General features: G+C 48.6%; 1 protein-coding gene and 1 pseudogene across 10 annotated transcripts; both read left to right on the top strand.

Annotated features, from left to right (window-relative positions):
- The first annotated feature begins 3,025 nt into the window (after nucleotides 1-3,025).
- Nucleotides 3,026-14,983, top strand: BRD2 (bromodomain containing 2). 10 transcript variants are annotated; one of them, XM_073810862.1, is made up of 14 exons: nucleotides 3,028-3,407; nucleotides 5,997-7,326; nucleotides 8,528-8,861; nucleotides 8,945-9,248; nucleotides 9,854-9,991; nucleotides 10,503-10,641; nucleotides 10,728-10,942; nucleotides 11,040-11,414; nucleotides 11,933-12,061; nucleotides 12,247-12,498; nucleotides 12,637-12,902; nucleotides 13,403-13,707; nucleotides 14,012-14,134; nucleotides 14,242-14,983. In XM_073810862.1, exons 4-14 carry the CDS (start codon nucleotides 9,057-9,059, stop codon nucleotides 14,376-14,378), a joined length of 2,271 nt encoding a protein of 756 aa, XP_073666963.1. In that variant the 5' UTR covers nucleotides 3,028-3,407; nucleotides 5,997-7,326; nucleotides 8,528-8,861; nucleotides 8,945-9,056; the 3' UTR covers nucleotides 14,379-14,983. The 10 variants fall into 10 exon arrangements, with proteins under 10 accessions (XP_033720352.1, XP_033720348.1, XP_073666963.1 ...); XM_033864461.2 differs by lacking the exon at nucleotides 8,528-8,861 and having other exon boundaries at nucleotides 3,026-3,407; nucleotides 10,791-10,942; XM_033864457.2 differs by lacking the exon at nucleotides 8,528-8,861 and having other exon boundaries at nucleotides 3,027-3,407.
- Nucleotides 14,984-19,141: 4,158 nt separating this feature from the next.
- Nucleotides 19,142-20,520, top strand: LOC109549339 (polypeptide N-acetylgalactosaminyltransferase 1 pseudogene; annotated as a pseudogene).
- Nucleotides 20,521-21,879: the final 1,359 nt, after the last annotated feature.

Below are 21,879 nucleotides of genomic sequence, written 5' to 3'. Positions count from 1 at the left end.
TCAAGCCATTGCTCAAAAAACTTCAGAGGCTCTCCACTAGGTCCAAACTTAACAGCACCGGAAATCATCATACTGCCTCAAATAAATGTAACTTCCAATCTCCTCCGGCTCTACTTCTTGTAGCTTATATTTTACTCGGGCCAGATTGGACTGCAGTGCTCTGTGAAAATGACCTGCTCTGTTCTGTCTTTCCTCACACCATCCCAGTGTCTCAAATGTTTATCTGACAACAATAACTTTGTCTATGATTATTTCCCCAATACTACGCATGGAGCCCCCGCTCCAAACACATACATTACAATCTTACCTAAGTCACATACTTATGTAAACATCAACTTCCTTCAACATTTGCTCACTTTGTGAGCACCTCATATTGGCCAGGTCCTGAGCCAGGAGCTGGGGGCATTTAAAATAAAAACAAAACAAAACAACATGGCCCTGTTCTCAAGATCAAAGTCTAGTAAGGGAGAGAAACATGTGGCATCACATATATGCCATTCACTGTGAAAGGTGCAATCATAAGAGAAAGGGACACCAAGGGATGAGCAGTCAACTCAATTTGGAAGGCAAGGATAGGCTTTTCAGATGATGGTATTTGGGCTTAGATGGACTGGAGAAAAGCATATTTCATGTAGTGAGAGCAGTATGTGTAAAATACAGTGTAAAACAAAATGATGTATCTGGGGAACAGTTCAATACGGCTGGAATATAGGGCCCAAGAGGAAGTGGCTAGACATGACACTGGAGAGCTGGGCAGACCTCTCTGGCAAGCACAGGAATTTGGACTTTATCACACAGGCAATGAGAAATTAATACGGGGCTTAAACAGTAGCATATGGCTAGAGTTGTATTTTGGAAAGCTCATTCCTGGCAGTATTGTGGCAGAGGCAGAGAGAAAAATCTAGAGCAGCACTGTTCGAGAGAACTTTCTTCAATGATGGAAATGTTCTATAATTTGTGCTATACAGTATGATGGCCACTAGCCACACATGGCTAATGAGAACTTAAAATGAGGCTAGGGCATCTGAGGAACTAAATTTAAAACAGTATTTAATGTTAAACAGCCACTTGTTGCTACCATAGTGAACAGTGCAGCTTTAGAAATAAGGAAATCAGTTAGGAAGCTGTTGATACAGCTCAGGTGATAGGACTAGGACAGAGTGTGAGTCAATGGCTGTACTCGAGGCACAATGATAAGCCTAGGAGATAAAATGTTGTGAGAAAAAGAAATCAAGAATGGCTCCCAGATTCCAGGCTTTTTGATTGAATAGCTGCCATCAGCCTGGATAATACAGACGGAGCACGTCTAGGGTACATACAGATTGTATCAATTTTGAAAACGTTGAAGTGTCTGAGGATTATCCAAGTGGTAAAATTCAGTAGTGAGTTTCGCTCAGGAGAGTCCTCTGAACTAAAAATACAGATCTGAGAGGCTCTGAGCCACTGAGATTACTTAGAGACAATGAACAGAACTAGAAGCAAACTGAGGCAAAACCCTGGCAAACATCAACAGGGCCGAAGAAGAAGAGTCCACAAAGGAGACCAGAGGAACAGTTGGACTAGCAGGAAAAGAAACAAGTGAGAAGTAGTCACAGAAATCAAGGGTGTAGAGAATTTCAGGAAGGAATCGTGATCAAATGTCAAACACTTCAGAGAGGTCAAATAAGGTGAGAACTGAAAACTGCTTCCTGACTTTGCCAATTAGGAGGTTCCTGGTGACATTTGCCAGGACAGTTTCAGTAGTGGAAGAAACGAGCTAGAGTGGGGAATGAGGCAGAGAGAGGAACATTAAGATGACAATTTCAGGTCTTGACTGCAGGGGAGCTGAGAGTTAGATAAGCGAGTCCACAAGGGAATACAATATTGATAAGGTTGTCTTTCTTATCTTCTTTTTAGGCTGGGAAACCCGTATTAAGGGATTAGTTAAAAATACTAATTGGTAGAAAATGGAGGAGAGCTTCAGAGTAACAGATAAGATTGACCAGGTCAAAAGGAAAATACATTTCTTTAATCCGAAGAGAGGACTTCGAGTACAATGGGGGTAAAGGAACACAGACACGGCCCAGTTTACAGGTGGGAGATGGAAAGCCAAGAACTCTCGCGCAAGCTGGCCTTTCTGTTCCGTTCTGCGGGTGGGGGTGGGGAGTTATGAACTAGAGTGAATATTTGAACCACACTGAGGGTCAAGGGAGGGATTACTGCCCATGAACAAGTAAAAGGTCGCCTTTAGGTGGCAACCATCCCTAGATTAGACTTTTATGGGTTTTATTCAACATGAGCAGAGGGTAAAGCCTTAGAAAAAGCCTAAGTGTTTTAACTCAAATGATCGAGACGAGCCCAGTAAAGAAGTAAAAGTGATCAAAAGGCCGGCAAGTTTTGCAGCAGGCAAAGGAGTCCAGGCTCCGGCAGGTCTCAATAAAGTAAGGAACTCCAGGTAGACTCAGGGGAAATGAGAGGTTAGAAAGCGGCCTAAGACAAAGAGACCGAACAAAACGCCCACACCAACCGCCCGCACCTCCTCTCCCCGCCGCAAGCACAACGAGGGCGGTGACAACACTCCCGTCGTGGAACCACACTACAGCCGGGAAGAGACCCCACCCTGCAAACCCTCACAACTCCAGGTCCAGGCCCCATTCTCCTCCACTGACAACAGCACGGCGGCGCGCGTTCCCACTGCACTCCGGCTCGGGCGTCCCAAGCCGCACCCTCCACCTGCGGAAAAGGAACCGAGGCAGGGCTCCCCCGGCTGCCCCGCGAGGCCGCCCGCAGTGGGGTAAGGCCTGCTGAGGCGGGAGGCCGGTGCGCCGCGCCCGCTTCCGCCCCACCCACTGCGCGCGCTCCGAACCCCGCCGCGGGAGTTACGGAACCCGCCCTCACGCCTGCGCACTGCTCTCCCCGCGGCCTCCCGCTCTCCTTTCCCCTCCCCCAATCCGGTCGCACCCATGCGCCTGCGCTGTGCACGTTCCCGGGCTGCGGCAGCCATGCTGAACCCGTACGGAGAGGCGAGTGGGGGGGAGAGGGTCGACGATAGCGGGATGGGAAGCCGGGGATATGCAGAAGCAGCGGCATTAGAGTGCTCTGGGTCTGTGGAGAAATGCCTGGGCCATGCGGCCCCCTTGGCCCCTTGAACGACCCCTAGGAACCTACGGAAAACGCCCCCGTGGCGGGGGGGGAGGGAGCGGCTGGCACGTGACCCGGGTCAGCCAATCTGGATGTTGCTGACGTGGCCGCGCGGCCCCGATGCTCTCCCCACCCCCCAGCTCAGTCGGGAAGGGAGGGGCTGGGGGCTACGCCCCCTCCCCCAAAGCAACCTCAGTTTCCGGGGGGGTGACACCCCGGATTACATCCTCCCCCCGCACCAAGACAAGGGGAACATTGGAGCCCCCCTGGAAGGTTCCAGGATCCAGGTGAGACGGGGCCTTTGGCGGGCGGGGGCGTTGTCAGTCATTTAAGTGCCTAACCAATAGTGGGGAGTCCGGGAGGGAGATTCTTGGGGTGCAGAGAAGAATCCTGAGGGTGGGAGGATTTGTCCTTCAAACAGTTTACAGCCAATGGGAGTGTGTAGGGGGGCGAGCAGGAGAGGGCCCCTCGGGTGGGGGAGGGGAATGGCCAACCTCTGTCTCAATACCAATTGGAGGGCAAAGGGGCGTGGGGGCGGTGTTCCCCCCCATTCCATTCGTCCCCTGGGGGTACAGGAGCTTGGAGCCAGGTGAGAAGGGATCCTTTTGGCGTTTGGAGGGTGGGGTGACCTAGTGGGCTGAGGAGTGGGAGTGGTGACTGTAGTTCTTACTCGTAGATGGGAATGCTGAGAGTTGGCAACCCGGGTTGTAAACTGAGATTGTTCCCAGGCGCCCACTCCCTTTCTCCGCAGAGACTAAGGAGCATTTCTGTGCTTCCTTTGTATCAGTGGTAGGAAGCTGGCAGTCGCCACATGGCACGGTGGAGGTTACACTTCGACTCGCTTATCGAATTTGTGTGCATTCACGTGGACATGACCTGCGGAGCCTTCCGAACAAAACCTTCTTTGCCGCGGCGGGGGTCTTAGCTGAGCATGTGTCTACCCCAGGCTGGGGAGGGCTTGCAGGCTGGAAGCTTGAGGTCCTCTTGGGAGCAGAAACCGGCCCAACCGGCGTCTTGGGAGGGGTTGGAAATCGTGGCCTGAGACAGGAGAGAGTGAGTCTCAGGACCTGGAACGATTTCACAGCTCCCAAGGTTTCGGGTTTCTCCTGGGTGGCGTCTTTTGCCTCCTTCATCCCCTCCCCCATTCCTGAACAGTTCTTTCCTTGTGTATTGCGGGGGAGGGAACGGAAAGGAGGGAAGAGTTACTTTTCCAAATTACTGAGTAGCAGTAGCCTCCCCTGTGACTCATGTAGGGGAAGGGAGAACTGGGAGGGAGCGGAGAGCAGTGATTTTCCGGAATGCAGGGAAATAAGCCAGAGTACTGTCTGGCTGCCCTTTTCCTTTCTAATAAGGCCCTGTATACTCTCGACCTCCTAAATTTTCTTCCCTGGCCGGATCCTTGATGGGCCTGTGTGCAGACTTGCAAGGCCCCGGGTGGAGAAAGGCAGATTGGGGAGGTTGGGCCGTTAGGGGGAGGGGAATGGGGGAGGGGAGAAGGCCTTTGCAAAGTTGCTGTGTCATTGCTCTCTTTGCTGCAGCCACCCGGGCGGGCCCGCGTGTACTTTTGGGGCCGAGGTCTGATCGGAGGTGGGTGGGGGGGAGGAGAGAGACTGCTTTCCCGGTGCCCACTACCCCTCCTCCGCAGGGTTTGCCGGACTCGGGTGGTCGAGAATTGATGGCCATTTTAGACACAGTAAGCGAGGTTAGGGTTCCAGGGCCGCTACGGAGGGAGGGTGACCTAGTTGGAGTTCAAGGACCTAGGCCCTCACGAAGCCCTGGGTTTGCGGGAGGAGGGGGCCCTTATATTCCTTAACTTACCTTAATTTCGTTATTCAGATATACATAGTCTGTTTTCTTCCTTGGTAGCCAGAAGAGGGGACGTGGAGGAGGGGAAGGCCCCCCACTAAAGCCCAGGTGGGGGAAATTCTTTCACTCTTCGGTAAGGGGGCGGGGGAGCCCCAGAGGTGGCTTTAGAGATCTTGACCTTGTGCTTTGGCTCTATTCACACTTAGTCTGTAACCCTAATCAGATTACTGTACTAGATTGTGGGAAAGATGTAAGTTGAGTGGGTTGGGGGGAGGGGGCGAAATTGAGTTCCCAAAATGGCTCCTGCCCCTCCTCGGAGGCGGACGGCCCGGGGGGAGGGGGGAGGGGAGAGGAGGGGGAGGGCTAGTCTGAGCCGCAGCCGCCGCCTCCTCCGCTCGCCCTCCTCCCTGGCGCTGACCGATGGACCAGCCGCTCCGTGGGGAGGACTCCGAACCCTGGTGGGGGGGATGGGGGGGCCCTTCCGCCCCCGCGACGCCAGGACCCTTAGAGGGTGTGGGCCTGCCTTCGGGGTGAGGGGAGGGCGGGGAGCGTGGGGAAAGGTCTGAGCTCGCCAGGAGGGGGAGGGCGTTCACCCTGATTCGCCCCTCGCGGGACTTGTTTTTTCCGCTCTGAGCCAGACACCGGAATGAAGTTTGGGGAGGAGGTGGGTTTCATTTTAAAGGGTATATGGGTGCGTTTGGAGATTTTGCTCCCAGTTAAGGGTTGCCGAGGTTTTGTCGAGCAGGCAGATATTTGTATTGGTACCTGAAGGTATGAGTGGGAGGGATTGGAGAGGTGCTTGGGGTGCAAGTGTTTGGAACGTATTCTGTTTGGTTGCCTTGTTGGTGAAAAGCCTTTAAGAGTTCACAGATGGTAGATTCTGGGGAGAGTTTTGCCTTTGTCTTCGATTGTTTGGCTTGGGGAAGAAAAGGGAGGATTTTAATTATCAATTCTGTATTTTTGATTGCGGAGAACGGGAACGTTCGGTTCCTTGCTGCGTTTGGGAGCCCTTAGCTGTTTGCCAGTGCCAGGCCGCGGCTTCTAAGATGGCGTCTCCTTCCTCATTTCAGATTCTTCACTGCGGCGGCCTCCTCACTGCCGAGAACAACAAGCCGCGGGCGTCCTGTGACCACACCCCGGCGGGCCCAGGCTGACTACGCCCACGCGGCCGCCTCCAGTCCTGCCAGTCTGGCCAATGGAGGAGCTACAAACGGCACGACCTGCCCGAGCTTGGCAGTCACCAGTCGCACTGGGCTTGGACGCCTGGGAAGACTTTGTTGGAAGGGGAGGCGGGGAGAGGGTGCTGCACCCCTGCCAACCTCGCTCTTTCCCTGGAGTTGCCGAACCACAGCGCAGCCAATTGGCTCGGAGATGTGGCGGGTTGCCGCTTCCCTGTGGGTCTATGCGGCATTTTTCTGCCTGGTGACTAACGCGTTGGAAATGAGGCTTATGACGTCATCGCATCCGCCGACCAATAGAAAACGCTCCCGCGGAGAGGTGTTCCTCCCCCTTCGACTGCGCTTCTTCACGCGCGTGAGCGAGCGCGCGCGCGCGGAGGGGGTGGGGGAAGTCGCGAGCGCGGTGGCGCGCATGAGCGGCGAAGCTCCGCCCCCCTGCCTATATATAAAGGGCTGGCGCGGGGCTCGGCGGCGCCATTTCGCGCTGGAGTGGAGCAGCCTCTAGAACGAGCTGGAGGATTCTGCCTACCTATACAGAGCCTTCGAGTCGTCCGGGGCCGCCATTACAATCCACGTCCATCCGCTTGGAAATGGCCTTCGTCTCGGCCTATGACCGGTCCCGGCGGACAGTACAGACCCCATAGAAGCCCCCGAAGCTCCCCTTTTTCGAGCCCCGCCCAGTCCTCGGAGTCTGTCCACCCCCTCTACTCCGCCCTCAAGAGGATTTCAAAGATGGAGGCGGCGGCTCCCTAAACCACTTTTCGTGTTCATCCGCCTCCATCCGAGATCGAAACGGGACCTCGTCCGCGCCGGACGGTCCTGGCAGGAAGAGGGGATCCTTGCAGACCAACAGCGGGCAATATTGACGACGGTGTCTGGGATCGGGGACTGTCCTGGGGTTTGAAGAGTCCGTCCCCCTTCGCTCGCCCGCCTCAGCTGGGGCCGCCGCCATTTTCTCGCTGTCCGCCTCCTGCGGAGCGCGCCAAGCTGCCGGGAGTTCTCCGAGAAACAGCGGAGGAGACTGCTTTCGTGCCGGCCCGGCGGGGGGGGTTGTTGCCTGGAGGGCCGAGGGCAGCGGCCCCCGACCCCCCCCCCCCTTCACTTCCCGGGTTATGCTGGACTGGAAGGTAAGGGGAACCGAGGCCACCCGGACTTTCCGCGGCTGAGGGCAGCGCCGGTTCCCCGTGGTCAAGATGCTGCAAAACGTGACTCCCCACAACAAGTACGTCCCCGCGAACGGCGTGTGGGAAGGGGACGTTTGCGAGTTGCAGCGCGCGGGTGTGGGGCGTCGGATTCGGAGGGAGTGCGGGACCGAGTGGGGCGCGTTGTTGTTCCGTGGCGCAACTGTTGGCTCGCCGGGCTCGCGCAGGGGGTTGAGCGGCGGTTTGGGACTGAGGCAGTGGCCCAGATCCTGAATATGGAGGGAGCACAGGTTGTCAGTTTATATGTTGTTTCTTCCTCTGTGGTTAGATCTTACCCGAGTCGGGCAGAGGGAGGTGGCGGCAGAATGTAATGGGGAAGGACGCTGGTTGGGGAGCAGGTCCTGCGGGTCGTGGGTTTGGTGTCTAGCGACGGTTTGTCAGGCCTTTTGGGGGAGTGGGTTCGTGGCCGTATCTTGTGCTTTACAAGGTTGCCATGGTGATAGAGCTCGAGGACTGGAAACGGAGATTTCCTGAGTAGGGTAGAAGGTAGAAGGATCACTCTTTCCTAATGGTTGGGGTAGGTCATTAAGTTCCTGCTAGTCTTTCGTTGACTGGTGCGGTTTTGTGTTGAGAGTTGTGTGTCTTGTTGCAGAGGATTGGGTTTTTTGCTGTGTTTTTTTTTTTTGTTTTTGTGATACAATTGGGAGTTTCATTCAGGGTAGGAGGGTGGAGCTAAGGATCCTCTAGTCCAGCTCTGCGGATGTAAACAATGAGATTTCGGTATAACGTCTTTAGTCTTGGGCCTTGGGAAGCACCTGGTCTCGAGGAGCACCAGAGAGAATGTAAACTTGGTGCATTATTGGCGTTTGATCTTCAGAGTTGATGCTGCAGTGGGAACTGTTAATGGCATCGCAGTTTATGTTAGGGGTTGCAGGGGAGGTCTGTATCACTTTTCTGAGGGAACTTGCTGACCTTGATTGTTCGGACAGCTCTATTTTTTGAGTTCTTCAGAGGGAGGAGACGAATTTGTGAATAATTTCTGGAGGCTGGTAGCTTGGGGTATTCCAGGCTGTGAAGTGTGACAAATGCTCCCTTGTCTGATTTTTTTCTTTTTTTGAGTTGATAGGGTTTTCCGTTAGATGTCTGATCTGTTTGGAGTTAACTATCCAGAGCTTGTGGAGGATGCTGATTCCTTCTGCACAGGTGGATTCTTAAGTGTCTGTTTAATTAGCATTTTATGAAATTTTTCTATTTTGTTTCCTTTTCACCCGCTTCTCTCAGGCTCAACCACCATGGCAACCACCAAGTCCCTAGTGAGGAGGAAGCTTGGGGCTTGAGTTTCTCGGCTCCACCCATTTTGCTTAAGTCCCATCCCAATAAGGCTGTGATTCTCAAATGGCTGTGCCTTGTGAGAAATTACCTTGGGCTTTTTCACTTTAAATTTTAAAAACAGATGAAAGAGTCCATCAGACTTGAGAATTCAGAATGTAGGACTAAGAACAGAAGAGGTGGTAGGAAGTAGAAGAACAAAAGCTCCATGGATTGTTTGGATACTGGTTTCATTTTCATAATCTTGACCACCTTTCACTAGATTCCAAGCCTGGATTTATTGAGGGTACGTAGTGTAAATTAGTGTAAATTGTACTCTCTCGAGTTCCACAAGATTATCACATATGGTTTTGTTCCTTGTCTTCACAGGCTCCCTGGGGAGGGGAATGCAGGGTTACTGGGGCTGGGCCCAGAGGCAGCAGCGCCTGGGAAAAGGATTCGAAAGCCCTCCCTGTTATATGAGGGATTCGAGAGCCCCACAATGGCTTCAGTGCCGGCTTTGCAACTAACCCCTGCCAACCCACCACCCCCGGAGGTGTCCAATCCCAAAAAGCCAGGACGGGTTACCAACCAGTTGCAATACCTGCACAAGGTGGTGATGAAGGCTCTGTGGAAACATCAGTTTGCATGGCCCTTCCGGCAGCCTGTGGATGCTGTCAAACTGGGTCTGCCGGTGAGTAGAGAGATTGGAGTGGGGAGCTATGGAAATGAACAAGAATGTGTGTGCGTGGAGGTGGGCTGTCTAGTGTAGCTGCTGCGGCCCCTAGGAGTTCCCATTTCTACCCTGTAGGGCAGATAGCCACCAGATTTCTGGATTCTTGGTCCTTTGTGTTTGATCCAACCGCTTGCTATCTTAGCATCTCTCATTGTGCCCTCCATGTGTCCTTCCTTAACTTTTGTGCCCTGGCTCCATTTTACAGATTCCCACCCCAGGTTGGGAGAGGACCACGGTGGCCAAAATTCTTAGCTTCTTCCTCTCCCTCATGCAGCCCATGGATAGCCAGCCCCAGAGGTAATGTCACAGGATGGGAAGCTTTTCCAGAGTGGGTGGGAGGTGGGTGGTTAGAGAAAGGCAGTAGGGGCCTCCCTATGGGTGATAAGAATCCTGTTCCATTTTTTTCCTATCCCATAGATTTAATTGGGGCCGCAGTTTAGGAGACTTTGTATTCTTGACGCATAGGGGGTGTGTATGTGCGTGTGTGTTGGGGTCCGTAGTTTGCTTAGGAGAACAGGCGTGTTTATCTTTTTGTAGCTCTGACCTACCATTTCTTTTTTTAGGATTATCACAAAATTATAAAGCAGCCTATGGATATGGGTACTATTAAGAGGAGACTTGAAAACAACTATTACTGGGCTGCCTCAGAGTGTATGCAGGATTTTAATACCATGTTCACCAACTGTTATATCTACAACAAGGTGAGTGTTTCTGTGTTGTTAGTAGTTGGGGAGAGACAGTGCATTTTTTATCACTACTTTATCAATGAAAGGTTTAAGTGTTTTACTGTAGGTGTTCTCAGTAGTCAGGATCCTAGAAAGTCTGAGTTCCAAAAGGTACCACTAAAAGCAGTGATGTGGTTTCAGAGATCCAGAGTTAAGAGATGTTTAAATAGAACACTTTTTATTCTTGTGGATAGTGGCCCTGTTTTTCAGAGAAATCTCCAGAGATCTGAGTAGAGCAGGAACTATTTTTTTTTTTAGTCAGCTCTCATTCTTCTACTTCTGAACTTTATTTCTTTGTTGCATCTTGAGGGGCAGAGTTGGAAGAGAAAAGGGAATTTAATGGCCCAATACAGGTGATTTTCAGTACTTGATGGTGAAGTTGTATAAGGGGGGTGGTGGTGATGCCTGGGGCTAGGAATTCCTCAGAGAAAAATGGTTTTGCTTGTCTTTTGCTGGCATTTGAACTTTTTCTTTGTGTTTCCTGTAGCCTACTGATGATATTGTCCTGATGGCACAAACGCTGGAAAAGATCTTTCTACAGAAGGTGGCATCAATGCCACAAGAGGAACAAGAGCTTGTGGTGACTATCCCTAAGAACAGCCACAAGAAAGGGGCCAAATTGGCAGGTAGGAAGAGAAGGAGTTTTGCCAATGAAGGCCGAAAGATGGGAAAGATAATCAGACTAAACTTTTTTTCTCTCCCCCCACCCCAGCACTCCAGGGCAGTATCACCAGTGCCCATCAGGTGCCTGCTGTCTCTTCTGTGACTCACACAGCCCTGTATACTCCACCACCTGAGATACCTACCACTGTCCTCAACATTCCCCACCCATCGGTCATCTCTTCGCCCCTTCTCAAGTCCTTGCACTCCGCTGGACCCCCGCTCCTTGCTGTCTCTGCAGCTCCCCCAGCCCAGCCCCTTGCCAAGGTATACATCTGTGGATATCTTTGGGACAACGAGGATGGAAAGGTCTTGAATGGAGTGGACCCAGGGTAAAAGGCTCCTGTCTTGTTTTTCTCTGCAGAAAAAAGGGGTAAAGCGGAAAGCAGATACTACCACCCCTACACCTACAGCTATCCTGGCTCCCGGCTCCCCAGCTAGCCCTCCCGGGGGTCTTGAGCCTAAGGCAGCACGGCTTCCCCCTATGCGTAGAGAGAGTGGCCGCCCTATCAAGCCCCCACGCAAAGACTTGCCTGACTCTCAGCAACAGCACCAAAGCTCCAAGAAAGGAAAGCTGTCGGAACAGTTAAAACACTGCAATGGCATTTTGAAGGAATTACTCTCTAAGAAGCATGCTGCCTATGCCTGGCCTTTCTATAAACCAGTGGACGCTTCTGCACTTGGCCTGCATGACTACCATGACATCATTAAGCACCCCATGGACCTCAGCACTGTCAAGGTACCCACTGCATGGGGCAGATGGGATACTCAGGCAGTGATTGGAGCCTAGGGATCAATAAAACAGTCACTTTTTCCGGGCACACAGCAGTCTCGGCATTTTATTTTTACAAAATAGTAACGGGGCAGAAGGTCAGGTACTTGTTAGGAGTCCATATTTTCTGGAGTTTGAGACAGTGTGGTGGGTTTTGTGTTCAGAGCATCGCTATTCATCTACAATTAGGTCCTACCTATTGGGAACGTTGGGTTAGGATAGGAAAGTTAAGGGATGGCTGCTTAGTCAGAGGCCACCCACCCTCTCTTTTCACTTAGAAATGATTTTTTTTCCTAGACATAGGTATTTCTTCAACCCACCCAAATTCCTTTGACTTCAAACTTGAGCCCCAGGGCATAGATCCTTAAGGCTACCCCTGCCCCGCCCCCGTACTCTCCAGAGGGCTAGCCTTGCGGTGTCTGGAGCTGGCAGGGAAAGGTGAGTCTTCCTGCCTGTGCAGCTTCTGATGCTGCCTCCTTCTGCAGCGGAAGATGGAGAATCGTGATTACCGGGATGCACAGGAGTTTGCTGCTGACGTGCGGCTTATGTTCTCCAACTGCTATAAGTACAATCCCCCAGACCATGATGTCGTGGCCATGGCACGAAAGTTACAGGTGAGTGTCAAGGTCGGAGTTGGAAGAATAAGTGGGTCTGGGGAGAGAAATTTTGCTGTCTGTGGTGCACAACCTCAACATGGGGCTCTCCCAGTCTCTACAGTTGTAAATTGGAGCTGCCATATGGCTGGGTATGATCAGGGCATATCCACTAGCATGGTTTTGAGTCTGCTGTCTCTTTCTAGGATGTATTTGAGTTCCGTTATGCCAAGATGCCAGATGAACCACTGGAACCAGGGCCTTTACCAGTCTCTACTGCCTTGGCCCCTGGCTTGGCCAAATCATCTTCAGAGTCCTCCAGCGAGGAAAGTAGCAGTGAGAGCTCTTCTGAGGAGGAGGAGGAGGAAGATGAGGAGGATGAAGAGGAGGAAGAAGAGAGTGAAAGCTCTGACTCTGAGGAAGAAAGGGCTCATCGCTTGGCTGAACTACAGGAACAGGTATTATTTTAATTTGTCACTGTTCAGTTTACTGGGTGAGGTTTGTGCGCTGTCTTGGCCCTAAATTTTTTTTGTTTCAGTCTTTATTGCTTTACCTATTTATTTTTTCTATTTCACATGATTCTTTTTCCTCTTTAGCTTCGAGCAGTACATGAACAACTGGCTGCCCTGTCCCAAGGCCCGATATCCAAGCCCAAGCGAAAGAGAGAAAAAAAAGAGAAAAAGAAGAAACGGAAGGCAGAGAAGCATCGAGGCCGAGCTGGGGTTGAGGAAGATGACAAAGGGCCTCGGGCACCTCGCCCATCTCAGCCCAAGAAGTCCAAGAAAGCGAGTGGCAGTGGGGCTGGCAGCGCTGCTACCCTAGGCCCTCCTGGCTTTGGACCTTCTGGAGGAAGTAGCACCAAGTGAGTACTATCTAACATGGAAGCAGAGACAGCTCAGTTACGTCTCTAATCTCTCCGGGGAGGATGATTTCTCCCACTCCTTGCAAAGGTTTCTCTAAATCAGGGTCCAGCGAATTTTTTCTGCAAGTGGCCAGGTGATGAAGTAGACTTTTGAAGACTGTAGTCTCTCAAAGCTGCTTGACTCTGACAGTGTAGTCTGCCTACCCCTTCTCTAAACCAGTGAATCTGTGGTTTTTCGTGTTTTCTTCTGTGGTCGGGGGTGGGTTAGTGCTTTAGGGAGCAAAAAAAAAGTGGACCTGTGCCAGCATACTTATATTTAGTTCTCAAAGTCCGAGATTAATAAAAGTATTTGACATGTATAGAAGCTCTGCTCCCCTGATACAGTGTCTAGTAGCCCACTCTTTTGCCTTAATGGAAAACAGTTTTTCAGGCATGAAATTCAGGTCACTGGGTTGAATAGTGAGAATATCCCACAATTGACAATTTTCTTTTGCCCGTAGACTCCCCAAAAAGGCCACAAAGACAGCCCCACCTGCCCTGCCTGCAGGCTATGATTCAGAGGAAGAGGAAGAAAGCAGGCCCATGAGTTACGACGAGAAGCGGCAGTTGAGCCTGGACATCAACAAGTTGCCCGGGGAGAAACTGGGTCGAGTTGTACACATAATTCAAGCCAGGGAGCCCTCTTTACGTGACTCAAACCCAGAAGAAATTGAGATTGATTTTGAAACGCTCAAGCCATCCACACTTAGAGAGCTTGAACGCTATGTCCTTTCCTGCCTACGAAAGAAACCTCGGAAGCCCTATAGTGAGTATGAAATGAGGCCCGCCAGTTAACTCAGCAAATCCTTGCGAAGTTCTGAGGAGGATTTGTTGCATCTAGAGGGGCAGAGTTAACTCAGTTAACTCAGCAAATCCTCACGAAGTTCTGAGGACAGTGAGAGAAGGATAGTTAGGCATATGCTTGATGGACTTGAGATCATCAGCTCCTGGGATGATAAGGGTTGGATTAGTTGCTTCCCAATGTTCAAGAAAGGAATTTGGCAACAATAGGGGACAGAGAAACTAGGGTGCTTCTGGCTATCTTAATCCTGGTATATTTGTTTTTCTAGCTATTAAGAAACCTGTGGGAAAGACAAAGGAGGAACTGGCTTTGGAGAAGAAGCGGGAACTAGAAAAGCGGTTACAAGATGTTAGTGGGCAGCTCAATTCTACCAAAAAGCCCCCCAAGAAAGGTGAGTGTTCAGTAAGCCACCGTGAATTCACTACACCCTGCCCTCTTGACTCTTGAAAAATGGAAATCAGACTGAAATAATCTTTAAACTTCAACTTTGTTCTGCAGCGAGTGAAAAAGCAGAGACGTCATCGGCACAGCAGGTAGCAGTGTCCCGCCTCAGTGCTTCCAGCTCCAGCTCGGATTCCAGCTCCTCTTCTTCATCTTCCTCTTCTTCAGACACCAGTGATTCAGACTCAGGCTAAGGGGCCAGGCCAGATGGGGCAGGAGGCTCCGCAGGACCGGACCCCTAGACCACCCTGCCCCACCCCTACTCTCCCTTTGCTGTGACACTTCCTCATCTCACCCCCTCCCCCCACTGTAGGAGAGCTGGCTCTGCAGGGGGGAGGAATGCAGGGACAATTACTGAAGGAGGGACATAAATGGACAAAATACAACTGCGTTCCCAGCCCCATGGAGAGTGACCTCTTAGGCATAGAGCCCCTATTCAAAATGACTGTGGTGGGGCAGGGGTAAAGGGTGGGAATGGGCAAAGGCCCTGATACAGGGTTACCTGAGGCCGTAGCTGCCCTGTTCACTTGTAAGGGCCCTGTTTTGAGGTTGTTTGTTCTAATTTATTTTAAGCTAGGTAAGGCCGAGGCAGGGTGGGGCCGTGGTCCCCTCAGCCTCCATGGGGAGGGAGGAAGACGTTCTTTTTTTACGTTGACTTTTTTTTTCTACTCTGTTTTCCCTTTTCCTTCTGCTCCATTTGGGGCCCCTGGGGGTTTCAGTCATCTCCCCATTTGGTCCCCTGGATTGTCTTTTCTTTGTCTGTTGATTCTAACTTGTAAATAAAGAAAATATTATTCAAGTTTTGAGTTTATTACTTTAATGACATATTTTTTTCTAGTGCTTCAAAATGAATGTGATACAATTGAGATTTTGAAGAAAGTACTCTGAGGTGAGGAAAAAGGACCATCCTGTTTTAAATAAACCAGTAGGCTGTTGCTGTAGTGATAGAAGTGCATCTTCCGTTTGTAAAGTGAATCCCCCAAAATAACCTTAAAGTTTGCAATTTGCTCTGGTTTTAGATGAAGAAAACAAAATTCTCTGGCTCATTCATATCTTAACCAAGTTTCAAACTCAAGATTTGGAATAGGCTCAAGTTTTCCTCTGGTGCTGGATATGTGGGTTGTTTCTTGGACACTTAGCAAGATGTGAAAGGGATGGGAGGTAGCCAACAGTAGGTACTTCTTGCATTGGGCATCTGCCTTAAAAAGGCAGTTGTGTCTACTTTTATAATTTGCTGCTTTGGCCTCAAGTTGCACATGTACATAGCTTTGCAAAGTTGGTTAATACAATGCCAGTTCAGAGAATTCCAGTGATCCTTACCAAAATGAAATCACAAGAACTCATTTCCAGGGCTTCCCTGGTGGTGCAGTGGTTGAGGGTCCGTCTGCCGATGCAGGGGACACAGGTTCGTGCCCCGGTCCGGGAAGATCCCACGTGCCGCGGAGCGGCTGGACCCGTGAGCCATGGCCTGTGAGCCTGTGCGTCCAGAGCCTGTGATCCGCAGCGGGAGAGGCGACAACAGTGAGAGGCCCGCGTACCACAAAAAAAAATAATTTCCGGAAGTCCAACCTCTTCTCGTGCTGTATAGACAGAAGGACTCTATAGTTGAGAAGTATGAGATGTCTGGTTTCTGGAATTTGGGGGGCTTTACCCCTACAAAAGGGGACAGTTTAAAATAATGTGCTGTAGTAGAAAACCTGAATTTTTAAATGGAAGGCTGGGAATGTAAACCTAATGGTTTATTCTGCTGTAACGTTGCTGGAAACAGGTGGAAACTGGAATATGGTGGAGATGGTAGTGATGATTTTGGAGGTAGCAATAAATTGGGCTCTAGCAGTGACTCTCAACCCTTGTTGCATACTTGGACTCCAGAGCTGCTAAAAGCTTGTAACGGGTTTCTGTCTGAATCCTTTTTTTTGGCCATACCCCGCGACTTGTGTGATCTTAGTTTCCCAACCAGGGCTTGAACCCAGACCTGCAGTGGAAGTGCAGAGTCCTAACCACTGGACTACCAGGGAATTCCCTGAATTCTTAAGTTGAGGCCCAGGCAACGCAAAAGCTCAGAGATGGTAATACCCTAGCAGGGCTGGGAATCACTTGTTACCGTTTTGCAAGGCTCTTAGTTTTTTAAAGGGGAGGAGCCCCCTGATTGGGCTTTTCAGCCCACTTAATTGTAGATCTCAGTGAGTGAACTCTTCAACTCCCTTTGAGCTCTGTTCATCTAGAGAAAAGTGATAGAAAGGATTTGGAAAGTTCAGTAGTACTTAAGAGTTGTGGCTGTGGGATAGGATTTATTTAAGTCCAAAGGGATAAATGTTGATTTCAAATAGATGTGTGTCAATCTAACACTATATCTCATTTAAATGGGCATTTAAGGTGTGAGATTAGTTTGGGGAGGAGACCAGGCATACAATCTTGGAAGACCGTCTGTGGCTGCATCCCCTTCTGTTCATGTCATTTAAGTATTTTAAAATTGTGGTTTGGGAAAATAAAAGACTTCAACTCTCAGAAGATGAGTTTCTGACATTGTACCTGTGGAGGCAATTTAATATTCCCTATAGACTGAATCCAGAACAGTCTAAGTGCTATAAAAGTAGGTGGCCTGGCTTATTCCCTTGACTGCAGAGCAGGCTGAGACTGGGCAAGAGTGGCTCTGGACCTGGTTTACACCTCCCTCTTTACCACCTCACTAGACAGCTTACAAACGTTCATGGATTTCCTGATGGTAAGTCTGTTGGTGAAGAGTCCTTTCCCTGGTTCCTGACCCTTGAGGTTGCCATTTAGCCCTTTGATTTACCTTTTCCCTTAGTCGAAGTTACTGGTCAAAACCTTAGCTGTATCCCATCCTCTCCTTGAGGCATTGTAATAGTTTCAGGAGTCTGATCCCCATTTTGGTTTGAATTATTGTCTTCCAAAGTAACAAGCACAGTCCCCAGCTCAACCAGAAGGAACAATTATGGAATCCTACCGTGGGCAGTATTACCTCCCATGCTCTTTCCAGCTCTTGTAAGCATGGGTTCCACTGTCTCTTTTTTTTTTTTTTTTTTTTTGCTACCTCTTGCCGTTTGCTCCCCTTTAATGTTTCCATAGTAATCATTAATTCAGAGTTCCTTTGATTGTCTTATTTTTCAATAAACACCATTGATCTAGACGTTGTCAAACTGCTCAGTCAGGAGGTGTGGCAGTGAAGATAAAGGCAAGACCCTTGCCTTGTCTTTGAATCTTGCTTTATCAGTGCAGTTAGCTCGTGGTGCAGATACTGGGCTGATTTGCTCTAAGATGAAGGCATGACAGTCTTCCAGATGATTCTTTCTAATTGCACCCAAATGTGTGCACCCCAGTCCAAGCCCTGCCAGCCTTGCTCTTGGATTCTCTCAGCACTATCCTGACTGAAAAGCCCTGCTTCCCTGAGGGGCTCCCAGGACAAGAATCAAACAAAGCTGGTTGGAGTTACTCTCTGAGGCTTGCCAAGAATAACACAGGGGAGGACTCGCTGATCAATGAGAAAAGGACTCCCAGAGAGCCAGGAAGGGGACTGAGAATGGTAGATGGAACTGATATATGATGATTCCATGATCTCCGTCTTTGCTTCTTTCCCCTTTCCTGGATCGTCACCCTAGTTCAAGCTCTGCAGAATCCCACTAGCAGGTCTTGCTGTCCCCATAGTTTACATTCTGGGAGCAGGAAAAGGGGTGACATTAGACAGCAGATCACAGTTTTTAATAAAATTATAAGTTTTAGCAGTGCAATATACAAACATCTGTAAAGAATTTAAGAGGGTTCTGATCTGAGAGATTTCTGAGAACTGTTCAGATATATCTGGGAAGGATGAGTAGTGTTTGTGTCAGGGAGGGCGGGAGTGAGCACTGCCAGCAGAAGAAAGTGATGATAGTTCCCTGGTGGTCTAGTGGTTAGGATTCCGGCCTTCCACTGCCGTGGCCTGGTTCAATAACTGGTCAGGGAACTGAGATCCTGCAAGCCATGCAGCATGACTCAAAAAAAAGAAAGGCGCGGCGAACGGCGGCCCGAGAGTAGCGCCCGCGCTGCGGCCCGCGGAACCGTACCGCGACCGCCCGGGCCGGCCCCGAGGAGCGCCCGCCGCCGCCCCAGCCGTCGTGCGCGGACCGAGGAGATGTGGGACATGAGGATTTGGGATATGAATTCATTTGAAAAACCACTTTGGGATTATGAACGTGATTTCTGATGAAACTGGATTGGAATAATTTTCATGATCTTTGTATATTTATATATATATTTTTAATTTTGCATTTGACTTAAAGTGCCATGAGAAAATTTGCATATTGCAAGGTGGTCCTAGCCACCTCCTTGATTTGGGTACTCTTGGATATGTTCCTGCTGCTTTACTTCAGTGAATGCAACAAATGTGATGAAAAAAAAGAGAGAGGACTTCCTGCTGGGGATGTTCTAGAGCCAGTACAAAAGGCTCATGAAGGTCCTGGAGAAATGGGGAAACCAGTCGTCATTCCTAAAGAGGGTCAAGAAAAGATGAAAGAGATGTTTAAAATCAATCAGTTCAATTTAATGCCAAGTGAGACGATTGCACTCAACAGATCTTTACCAGATGTTAGGTTAGAAAGGTGTAAAACAAAGGTGTATGCAGATAATCTTCCTACCACAAGTGTGGTGATTGTTTTCCATAATGAGGCTTGGAGCACACTTCTGCGAACTGTCCATAGTGTCATTAATCGCTCACCAAGACACATGCTAGAAGAAATTGTTCTAATAGATGATGCCAGTGAAAGAGACTTTTTTTTTTTTTTTTTTTTTTGCGGTACGCGGGCCTCTCACTGTTGTGGCCTCTCCCGTTGTGGAGCACAGGCTCCGGACGCGCAGGCTTAGCAGCCATGGCTCACGGGCCCAGCCGCTCCGCGGCATGTGGGATCTTCCCAGACTGGGGCACGAACCCGTGTCCTCTGCATCGGCAGGCGGACTCTCAACCACTGCGCCACCAGGGAAGCCCGAAAGAGACTTTTTGAAAAGACCTCTAGAGAGTTATGTGAAAAAATTAAAAGTACCAGTTCACGTAATTCAAATGGAGCAACGTTCTGGATTGATCAGAGCTAGGTTAAAAGGAGCTGCAGTGTCTAAAGGCCAAGTGATCACCTTTTTAGATGCTCACTGTGAATGTACAGTGGGGTGGCTGGAGCCTCTCTTAGCCAGGATCAAACATGACAGGAAGACAGTGGTCTGTCCTATCATTGATGTGATCAGTGATGATACTTTTGAGTACATGGCAGGACCTATGGTGGATTCAACTGGAAGCTCAACTTCCGCTGGTATCCTGTTCCCCAAAGAGAAATGGACAGAAGGAAAGGTGATCGAACTCTTCCTGTGAGAACACCTACAATGGCAGGAGGCCTTTTTTCAATAGACAGAGATTACTTTCAGGAAATTGGAACATATGATGCTGGAATGGATATTTGGGGAGGAGAAAACCTAGAAATTTCCTTTAGGATTTGGCAGTGTGGAGGAACTTTGGAGATTGTTACTTGCTCACATGTTGGACATGTGTTTCGGAAAGCTACACCCTACACGTTTCCAGGAGGCACAGGGCAGATTATCAATAAAAATAACAGACGACTTGCAGAAGGGTGGTTGGATGAATTCAAGAATTTCTTCTATATAATTTCTCAAGGTGTTACAAAGGTAGATTATGGAGATATATCATCAAGACTTGGTCTAAGACACAAACTCCAATGCAGACCTTTCTCTTGGTACCTAGAGAATATTTATCCCGATTCTCAGATTCCACGTCACTATTTCTCTTTGGGAGAGATACGAAATGTGGAAACAAATCAGTGTCTAGATAACATGGCTAGAAAAGAGAATGAAAAAGTTGGAATTTTTAGCTGTCACGGTATGGGAGGTAATCAGGTTTTCTCTTACACTGCCAACAAAGAAATTAGAACAGATGACCTTTGCTTGGATGTCTCCAAACTTAATGGCCCAGTCACAATGCTCACATGCCACCACCTAAAAGGCAACCAACTTTGGGAGTATGATCCGGTGAAACTAACCCTGCAGCATGTGAACAGTAATCAGTGCCTGGAGAAAGCCACAGAAGAGGACAGCCAGGTGCCCAGCATTAGAGACTGCAATGGAAGCCGGTCCCAGCAGCAGTGGCTTCTTTGAAATGTAACCCTTCCAGAAATATTCTGAGACCAAATTTACAAAAAAAGAAAAAAATAAGGATTGACTGGGCTACCTCAGCATACATTTCTGCCACATTCTTAAGTAGCAAAAAAGGAAAAGTGCTTTCCTCCTGCAGGATGTAAGGTTTATCAGCCATTAAAACTTAAACTGCTCTCTCTTTCACTAGCTGTGAACCAGCCTTCCTGTCCAAGGACGTGAAACTACATAGTAGCGAGATTGTGCACACTGATGTTTACAAGATTAAGAGTCTTTCATCAAGAATCATTGTAAAGAATATTCAGACTGAAACAATCTACGAAATGTGCTTTCCAGAGAGCAGCACCTTTTATGGTTTGCTTGCACATCAGTCATTTCTGCTGAATGTGCTGTTATAATGAAGAGATGTCCAAGATTTTTTTTTCTGATTAGAACTGGTAGCCAGTATATTAAATATTGATATAAAAATAAATGAAAAAGAACTGGAACCAGATTCAGAATCATGAAAACATTTTTACAACAATTTAAAAAACTATATTAAACAGGGTTTAAAGGAAATTAAAACAGAACTATGAGAAGTACAATTTGTTATAGTATAGTATCAAATTTCTATATAGATTTTATACCTCAGTGGGGAAAAATAACTGATTCCAATGACATTTCATTCTGTTTCATCTGTGATAGTCATAGATGCTTTTTTTTTCCTTGGGGTGCTGAAATTGAGCTGAAAAAGTGGCTCCTTGAACGTAGTTTTAATTGCTTTCTACAGTTGTTTTTTAAATTTGGTTTGTGGGCTGTTGGAATTGTAATTTTTAATTGCCTTCAAAAAATGGAGATTTAAAATAATGTCTGGTTTCACTGAACAAGTTTGATATCTCAGTTGCTCTTGGGTCAGCTGGCTTATAGACTTTCTCTCACACACAAATTTCTTATTAGATTTTCAACTTCCTAACTTGATTCAACTGATTATGTTTAATACCCAAGATTCATACTACTGTACTACAGATTGGTTTTCACAGCGATAAATCTTCTGTTCTTTGTTTATGATTCCACTCAATAGACGGCCTGCAGAAGTGAGTTATTATTTGGGTATTTGGAGATGATACGTTTGACGGTTTTTTGGAAAAAACTTTTTTCACTCCATACTCAGATGTGCTTCATTGTCAAGTGCATATTTAGATTAGGTTCTTGAATTGTAATGTTGATCTGCTGCTTTTTTTTTTTTTAATAAAATTTGACTGAAAATGAAAAAAAAAGAAAAAAAAACAGTGATGGTAACTGTCTGAGAGCAGGTGGTGCTGAAGCAGCAGAAAAGGATGCGTGCTTCCAGATAAAGCCAGAAAGTTGGGAAAAGCTAGATCAAGGAGATCACTTAGGCCACAGTAAGAATTTGAATTTTCATCCTGAAGACTTTTAATAATAGCTCTCATCTATTGAGCACTTACTGTATACCAAGCAGTGTACTAAAAACAAACTGTAAACTCATTTGGTCCTCATTATGGTCCTTTGAGGTAAGTCTTTTTTTCTTTTAATTATTTATTTTTA

The sequence above is a fragment of the Tursiops truncatus genome, chromosome 10 (assembly GCF_011762595.2).
Source record: "Tursiops truncatus isolate mTurTru1 chromosome 10, mTurTru1.mat.Y, whole genome shotgun sequence".
Classification (NCBI taxonomy): Eukaryota; Metazoa; Chordata; class Mammalia; order Artiodactyla; family Delphinidae; genus Tursiops; species Tursiops truncatus.
The sequence above is the reverse complement of the archived record's forward strand: the minus strand, read 5'-3'. Positions and strand labels throughout refer to the sequence as shown.